The following is a 9,147-nucleotide window of genomic DNA, read 5'->3' as shown; positions in this document are numbered from 1 at the left end:
TGATGATGCTCACCCTTCACCTGGTTACATTGGTTTTTGATATTGCTACTCTCTGCTCTAACGACTTCTAATCACTCAAAAACCTCTCTCATAATTCTTTTTGCTTTGGAAGATGTAAAACTGAAATAACCCTATCAAATTATGTTATCCTCTTTTTATTTTGGCCATATAACACCACCCACGATTGTGCACCCTCCATGCGTGGTTGTACAGACATTTTAATGGAGAAGATCATGTCCTATGATCGTTAGAAATGTTTTCATCCAAAATTTAAACGCTATATATGGTCGTACATTTTAATATGCATGAGTGTATATTGCAACTAGTTGGCACTATTCATTATCTATTGGGTGTACGGACATGCATCTTTACTATGCATGACTGTATATCCTTCAACATTTAAACACTTCATGCATCATGCATGAACTGACCATCATGCCTTGCACTGATCATGTATACGCATACACTCCTAATGTGCACAACCGTACAAGGCCTCCGACAATTAATAAATATGCACAATTCAAATCCAAAGTAAGAAATGACAAAAATACTCTTAGCACAAATCTGTGGGTGTGGTATAGTTGCTTAAAGAAGTAAACATAAGTTGTTTGTGCCGAAAAACTTCAAACTATTATAAATTTTGAACACTTTCTTTTCCTATCTCTATTATTTTTGTGCTTATAATTATTGTTGTTTGTATTTATAATTTATGTTTTAAATTTTTATAAATTCTATTCACCACTCTGATTATTTTAGCCGTTAGATGTTTCACTTCACATCAAAAGATTAGACTGAATCACCACATATGCTTTGTTTAATCTCATTAAAAATTGATGAAGCTTTTCCTCATTTTCTTGTGTAATTACTCCACAAGTACAACTGGTACATTTTAGTTTTTGTGGTTTGGAGAAAGTGATGAGTTGCTCCCATAAGCTCTTCATGTCGGGGTAATAAACCAAAATGGTCATGTCGCTTTAGCGCATGTTTGCAACCTCTCGCTTTAATTCTTAAATTCTTGGACCACTAACCTGTGAGATTCTCTTTTCCAGCTGTCTCTACATAGCTTGGGCTGTGTCATGATATACTACAACGTCATGTAATTCTTCATTAAGAGAATTAAGTATCTACTACAAGTGACCCACTTTTCTTCATTTGGGTCTCCTATATTAGGCTTGGAAAGGTTTCCATTGACAAACACATTTCTTTGTTGCTTTGTTATGAGGGCATTCACCACAGTTGTCCTCTATGTTGAGTAATTTTTTCCCTTGAGTGAGTAATACCAGTCAGTTACCTGACTTATCTAAGCCACTCAACTGATAATGGAGTGACTTCTTGTTCTTGGATGGAGCAGTTGTCTTTTCCATGAAGCTTTCTTCAGCCATTTGATTTACAAAAGCAACCAACCCCGCTCTGATACTATGTAAAGAAAGCAAAGGGTTGAAAGTTTGTGGTTGCTCATATATTTAAAGGAATTGTATACACTCATATACAACTCGATAAGACTATATACAAAGAAATAAGTAATCTACATGGAAACTATATCAGCAATAACTAGGAATAAAAAATAAATAAATAAATAAAGAAAAATTAAGTAATGTAGATTTGGTCTTCATGTAGCAAGGTCACCTTAATTTTTATTTAAGAGTTTGCATAAAAAGAGAGTCCCACTAAGGAAACCCGTATCTTTTATCAAATTTGAGATATGCAAAGCTGAGTTGCCTTTGATTCTGGTGCATTCGTCCTGCTTGTCAGCACATGCACTCCACTTTCCACTACAAAATCGACTTTGGACTCAAAATTTACCCAACCTACAAGAAAAGTATTAGCCCACCTTGCATATATTTCCACTCTCTTCTCTCTCTCTCTCTCCCCTTCCCTCCTCGACCAAATTATCAGAATCTTACTCTTAGTTAACACACAAACCTCTTCTCAGATTCATACTACTTCAGCGCTACTACTTCATAGATAGCTCTTATGATCCTGAAAAAATCCCTTCAACATCATCTTCCTTGATCCCTCTAATCACCATAAAGTTAATTTTCTTTTTCACTAGTTTTAGGTTACAATAAGTTGGTGAAACATGAGAGCAGACGGCTGCACGGTGCAACAAGGCCTGACAGCTGAGGCTGCGAGTGTCGTAAAACAAGCGGTAATGCTGGCGAGACGCCGAGGCCACGTCCAAGTTACCCCGCTTCATGTAGCAAACACCATGCTTTCTGCTTCGACTGGACTTCTCAGAACTGCTTGCCTTCAATCTCACTCTCATCCACTTCAATGCAAAGCCCTAGAGCTCTGCTTCAACGTTGCGCTTAATCGCCTCCCCTCCTCGACGTCCACCCCCATGTTGGGAGCTCACTCTCAATACCCCACCATCTCTAACGCTTTGGTTGCCGTCTTTAAGAGAGCGCAGGCTCATCAAAGGCGCGGCTCGGTTGAGAACCAGCAGCAACCACTTTTAGCTGTAAAGATACCGTTAGAACAACTTATTATCTCTATTTTAGATGATCCGAGTGTGAGTAGAGTCATGAGGGAAGCCGGTTTCTCTAGTACTCAAGTAAAAACCAATGTTGAACAAGCTGTATCGTTAGAAATATGTTCTCAAAATAGTCCTGTAAGTAGTAATAACAAGTCTAAGGAAAGTAATGTGTTGGCCCTCTCTCCTCAGTTTGCTCCTCCTGCAGCTCAAATTGGAACAAAAGTTATGACTAAACCCAAGGTGATAGATTCAATTAGGAATGAGGACGTGATGTATGTTATAGAGAATTTGATGAACAAAAGAAGAAGAAATTTTGTGATTGTGGGAGAGTGTCTTGCTAGTGTCGAGGGTGTTTATAGAGGAGTGATGGAGAAAGTTGATAAAGGAGATGTTCCCGAGGCTTTCAGAGATGTGAAATTTATACCGCTTTCTCTTTCTTCTTTTAGGCATCAAAATAGAGTAGAAGTTGAAAAAAAAGTTGAAGAAATCAAGAGCCTAGTCAGGAGCTATATTGGGAGAGGAGTTGTTTTGAATTTGGGAGATCTTGAATGGGTTGATTATAAGGCTAGTGCAAGTGAACAAGGAAGTGGGCATTATTGTTCTTTAAAGCACATAATTATGGAAATTGGGAAATTGGTTTGTGGAATTGGACAGAATGGAAAGTTTTGGCTTATGGGGACTGCCACTTTCCAAACTTACATGAGATGGAAATCCAGCCATCCATCTCTTGAAACTGTCTGGGGTCTTCATCCTTTAACAATTCCTGCAGGAAGTTTACGCTTGAGTCTCATCACTGACAGGTACAAAAAACCAAACAATTTTTGTAAAAGTTTCTATATGTTACACTCTAAATGTAGAGTATTCTCTTTCTGAATTTTTTTTTTCTTTTTGCTTTTTATAAACTAACAATATCTCTGTGTGTGTACATATATATATATATATATATATATATATATATATATATATATATATATATATATATATATATATATATTTACAAATCCTTTCCTTGAAAGGAGAGAAAGATTAATTTCCCATAATCATTTTAATTAATTTCATCTTTTTTTTTTTTTTTTGGTTTTCTATACAGTGATGTGCAAAGTCAGTCCTCAAGTAACAGAACTGAAAGTGGAGATCAAGAGAAGAAACTCACTTGCTGTGCAGATTGTTCGGCAAAATTTGAGATTGAAGCTCGAGGTTTACAAAGCAGCAATGGCAATATTGAGTCTACAACTGCAAGCCTTCCTGCATGGCTTCAACAATACAAGGATGATAACAAAACACTTAGCAATAATAACAATGATAAGGTAATTATAATCATATATATTCTTCTTTCATCATTATATAAGGTCTAAATAATATATAAAAGTTAAACTAAACTTTTTTCTTGATATTTTGTTTTTCTTTTATAATTAGGACTCTTCTGCAGTGAGAGACCTTTGTAAAAAGTGGAACTCAATTTGCAATTCAATTCACAAAAAACCTTACTTTTCTGAAAGCACAACCCTCGCTATCTCTTCTGTTTCACATTCTTCATCTAGTTCTGGCTTCTCATATGAAAACCACCAATTCCCTAATTCTCATTGGACTCGCCATGATTGGAGTACTACTGTTGTTGAACCCACGGACTCGTGGAGGGAACACCATCTCTGGTTTTCTGAAACTTTTAACAAAAGTACACCTGAACCCCGTTTTCGAATGTACATTCCAGAGCTTCATCAGGATTTCAAACAGACCCTTTCTTCCAACCCTAATTCCACTCCAAACTCGGCATGTTTAAGCGATGTAATGGGGGAATATGTGCAGAATTTCAAGGAGTTAAACGCCGAAAACGTAACAACTCTATGCAATGCATTGGAGAAGAAGGTGCCGCAGCAAAAGGATATAATTCCTGAAATTGTGACAACAGTCTTGAAATGCAGGTCCGGTATGTTAAAAAGAAGAGGAAATTTTAGAGATCAAAGTGAGATCAAAGAAGAAACTTGGCTGCTCTTTCAAGGTGTTAATATGGAAGCAAAAGAGAAGATCGCTAAAGAACTAGCTCGGCTTGTTTTCGGCTCCCAGTTAAACTTCGTTTTGATTGCCTTGAGTAGTTTCTCTTCTACCAAAGCCGACTCCACTGAAGATAGTAGAAATAAAAGGTCAAGAGATGAGCAAAGTTGCAGCTACATCGAGAGATTCGCCCAAGCAGTGTTATTTAATCCGCATCGAGTCTTCTTCATTGAGGATGTTGAACAGGCGGATTATTGTTCTAAAAAGGGATTCAAAAGGGCGATTGAAAGAGGAAGAATAAAGAATTCTAATGGTGATGAAGTTGGCCTTAGTGATGCCATTATCATACTAAGCTGCGAAAGTTTCAGTTCGAGATCAAGAGCGTGTTCTCCTCCCGTGAGGCAAAAATCAGACAGCTCTGATGAAGACAAAGGCACTACGCCAGAGGAGACAAGCCCTTCTGTGTCGTTGGATTTGAACATTTGCATTGAAGAAGATAGCACTGTGGATCAGTCAATTGACGATATTGGACTTCTTGAATCCGCGGATAAACGGATTATTTTCAAATTGTAATTAGTAGTTGTTTACATTTATTCACTTTAGGCTTTTAGATTCTCAGGCATTTCGATCAAGGCCTTCAGTTTAAGGAAGAAATTTCCCCTCTTTGTATCTAGTCTTATTCTCTTTTATTTAAGAAAGCAAGATCTATAAAAATCAAATTTCAACATCATGGACCAACTCTATAATAAATTATGATTTTTATTAAATGGAAAAAGTTAGGCAAAAATCATGTCTCGTATGACTATTTTTATTTGTATTTTTTTAGATAAAAGTTTGAGAAATTCTTGATCCATGAAGTAATATTACAAGATTAATGAAAAAAATTGTAATAAATTGTTTTTAAATAAAACTATGTGTAAATATTTTTATTATTTAATCACATAATAACATATAATCTATATGTTTGATTGTACACTAAATACAATATATAACATTATTTGTTTTTTCCTAGTCATAATACTTCCTCCCCCATCACCATGCATGTAATAATTAGCAATTTTAGAATACCTTTTTCTACTAAATCTTCCTCGGCTTTTCTGAGTGGGATACGAATTTTCTTTGTTGTGTTCCTTTGAATGAATCGGTCATGGCCTCAACAAGAAATTAAAATACTGTAAGAACAAATTGTTGGGAAGCAAGCAATTATGCTAGCAAGACCAAAATCAAATTCTCCCATTCTTGATTAAACTATGTGACAGCAAAAACCTCTTCTTTTTTTATGGTATTCTAAAATTTGTTTGTTATTTATCAATTACTTTGTTATGTTGAACCTTATTTGACCCTAATTCATGAATATATTGGGTCGGATAGTTTATATAAAATAAATTTAAGTTTTTTTACATAGATAGGGATTGAAAAGTCCAACACAAATTTGATAATGGAGAAACAAATGAGATGCTTCCAAGTAGAATATCTTTTAAGCTGAACTGCAAAGGAATCATTTCTAATTCCCTTGAATAAAAGTAAAGAAGTTCAGAGTTCTTGAGAAAAGCTAGTTTTCTCCTTCCATGAGATTAGGCTATCTAGAATATATACATAATCAGAATATAATAACCTAAGCTAATTAGTTCATAGAGGCATTCTTTAATTAGGGCGACATTAATTTGATCAAGATTATATTAATAATTTTATAACTTTAATCCAATTATTTAATATATAATCCAAAAGTTCTAACGAAATAATTATTCTTAGTTTAAATTCTCTAATTTGTACATTCTACTATGTGATACGATTAAATTTTAACATTCGATGCCCTAGAGCTTAGATTTGAACTAAATTTTAATTTTACCATACATTCATTCACATGGGGAAAAGCATATTTCCCATCAAGCATCTTCATGCTCTCGATTTAAATCTTAACGTTAGGACTTCGAATATAAGTGCTGCTATTTCAACTTTATATATATTCTACTTGGTCTTCTGCACGTTGCAGGCAGATAAAGCGATTGCTGCTTTGAACACATTTTATTTATGCATATATCCCGTTTTCCAGCTGTTGGAATCCCAATTTGCTGTCATTCATGTGTTTGTAATTTATAACAGCCAAAATAACTAAATTGTTCCATTACAATTAATATATTTCCAAATTTTATTGAAATTTCAAAAGGTATGCAAGAGTAAGGCTAAGTTCTGAATTACTCAGCTTCTGTTTGAAGTCAAGGGTGCGTCATGGTCTCATAGAGATTGATTGTAGAATAGCACTTAACAATTTGTGTACATCAGTAATTTAGCATATTTGACATTTTTTTCCTACAGTATTAATAATATATTCAAGAAAGGAGAAGAATTATTTTAATTAAGCCACATTTATGCAAGAATATTGAAAATGAAATTGCATCCAATATCCTATGTTGGATCGGGAAGTTTTCTTTTGAAAAAAAAAAAAAAAAAGGTTCCTCAATATGGATCAGTCAAGATTTGTGATATCTAAAGATCATTGGTCTGTAATGATTAGAAACAATTTTTGCAAGGTTGAGATTGTAACTTGTAATTTGTCTGATTGAATAGTGGATTGACTATAGGATATCACCTACCTTAGATGTAAGATTTCATTTACAAAACTCAATCCAAGTAAACTGATGTGCCTTAATTTTTTTTCTCCCATATTTTTTGCTATCTCCTTTTTTAGCTTATAAATATGACTTCTAACAAATTGTATTAGAGCCATTACCAGATTCTTTTCTTGTTTCTTGTTCTTTTTTCTTTCAATCGTGTTTATAACATCCAAAAAAGTCCTTTCAATTTTGATGTGAACTAATAAACCCTAAGCTTCAAGAAACATTTGGTGATAAGAATAGGTCAAACTTGAATAAAAATCAAATGATTTGATGAAAAAGGGATCTTTTATTATATGTGAAAGAAGATGATGCACACATTTCTTGTTTATCAAAAGTGTGCTAAAGCCCTATGCTGTGAAAATGAGCTTCCAAACAAGATGTATCAAAAGTGTGATAAAACCCTAGGCAGTGATGGTTCTATCAAAATTCTAGTCAATGTGAGATTAGTACCCAAACCTAAGAGAAATCAAATTTCATTAGGTATGCTATATTTGGTTTCAGTTTCAGTTCTTTACAAGATGGAATCAAAATCGAAACCAAAATCGATCAGTTCCATAAAATTGGAATAGAAACCTATCTGTGGTAGGTCAATTTCAGGTAGGAACTGGAATCAAAAGCTGAGTACCTATGGTTTCAATTCCAATTCAATTTTTTGCTCACCCCTAATACATCATGCACTCAACACGAAGGTGCATTGACCACTTATTTCTGTTTAGTTTATGTATACATAGTAAAGGATAGTGGTATTAGTAGTTCTTCATATGATCAGTGAGATGCATCACATATGCCCCGTGGTATGAGCCATCGTAAGATGACAATCTAGTTAGCAATCATGTAGCTCTATATATGTGGTAAAAAAGGGATTGCAATCAGTTTTTCTATGTGACTAGGTTATCATAACTAGTTAACCTAAAGTTTGATTGGTATGGTGCGCAAGACACATATATAGTAGACATTTAGGATGTCGATTATTTTACAAGGGCATCGAATATATCAAGATCAGCTTAGTCTTTAGTCATATGAGATAACATTGCCTATGTAGTTAGCGCACGAGGGCATCAAGATGAGACAAATGGGCATAAGAGGATGTTGGAAAACAATCGATAGTAACCATAGAGTGAGATAGTAATGGAACACTAGTTTATGAGATGTTGTGTGTAAGGTGTCAAGAGGTCATCGACTTACTGAGTGTTTTTCATTTATGCATTCCTTTATATGGTTTTGTAGGTAGAGGAGAGTAGTGAGACATGCAAGGAGCAACGGTTTAGCTCAAGAGGTTGCATGAGGCTGATGGGCATTTTTGTCATTTGATATTTGTGAGTTTTATGTATTTTCCTTATGGACACTATTTATGTTTATGCATTGGTTTTATATTGATGGATCTTTAAACACTTATGTATTTGGGATTGTTGACCATTAATAATTTATGAGGTTGTTCAATCTATGTATGTTAACCTTTTTATAAGCTATATGTGTTTAAGAGTAAATCATGCTTTAAATTCTAATGTAATAAAATAAGAGTTCAAGTTTGACATGTCTCTTTGGATCATATTCTATCTAAGGGTATGTATTTGAAGAGAGGTATTATACTATCTTAGACTTATTTAAAATTGGTGAAGTCTAACGTATGTTTGTCTATAGAGGTTATTCTCTAGGCTAAGGGTTACATTCAAGTTTGAAGACAAGGTTGAGTATGTTGTAGTTATGCGTCTTCATTTGCTACGATAGGATAAAATAATCATTTTTGTTGGCAATATATCTTGTAAATATATAAACCTTTGTAAAGTTAGAAGAATTTGAGATTATTTTTTTTTAAAAGGTTTTTTTCTCTATTCTTTGTCCTTTATTTAGATCCTTTTTCAATTCCTCTTTTGTTCTTTTTAATCTCTCTTTGTTGTGAGCAATTGTATATTTCTTTGTAAAGATAAGTAATCTGTAATGATCTGTAACATTTGTTAAAATGTTGAGATTATAACTTGTAATCTGTTTGATTGAATAGTTAATTAACTAGAGAATATTTTCTGCCTTGGATGTAAGATTTTGTATATGAAATAAGAACCA

General features: G+C 34.0%; 1 protein-coding gene across 1 annotated transcript; it reads left to right on the top strand.

Annotated features, from left to right (window-relative positions):
- Positions 1–1,582: 1,582 nt before the first annotated feature.
- On the top strand, positions 1,583–5,176 carry LOC123207752 (protein SMAX1-LIKE 3-like). Its single transcript, XM_044625205.1, has 3 exons — positions 1,583–3,276; positions 3,567–3,783; positions 3,893–5,176. Exons 1-3 carry the CDS (start codon positions 2,081–2,083, stop codon positions 5,039–5,041), a joined length of 2,562 nt encoding a protein of 853 aa, XP_044481140.1. The 5' UTR covers positions 1,583–2,080; the 3' UTR covers positions 5,042–5,176.
- Positions 5,177–9,147: the final 3,971 nt, after the last annotated feature.

This window comes from Mangifera indica, unplaced genomic scaffold, assembly GCF_011075055.1.
Source record: "Mangifera indica cultivar Alphonso unplaced genomic scaffold, CATAS_Mindica_2.1 Un_0100, whole genome shotgun sequence".
Taxonomy (NCBI): Eukaryota; Viridiplantae; Streptophyta; class Magnoliopsida; order Sapindales; family Anacardiaceae; genus Mangifera; species Mangifera indica.
The sequence above is the reverse complement of the archived record's forward strand: the minus strand, read 5'-3'. Positions and strand labels throughout refer to the sequence as shown.

Bases quoted from the DNA above. Each gene is read 5' to 3' on its own strand.
- LOC123207752 (XM_044625205.1), top strand. From the start codon at position 2,081: ATGAGAGCAGACGGCTGCACGGTGCAACAAGGCCTGACAGCTGAGGCT. The intron at 3,277-3,566 runs GTACAAAAAACC...TTTTCTATACAG, and splicing joins TTGAGTCTCATCACTGACAG to TGATGTGCAAAGTCAGTCCT. The intron at 3,784-3,892 runs GTAATTATAATC...TTTTATAATTAG, and splicing joins GCAATAATAACAATGATAAG to GACTCTTCTGCAGTGAGAGA.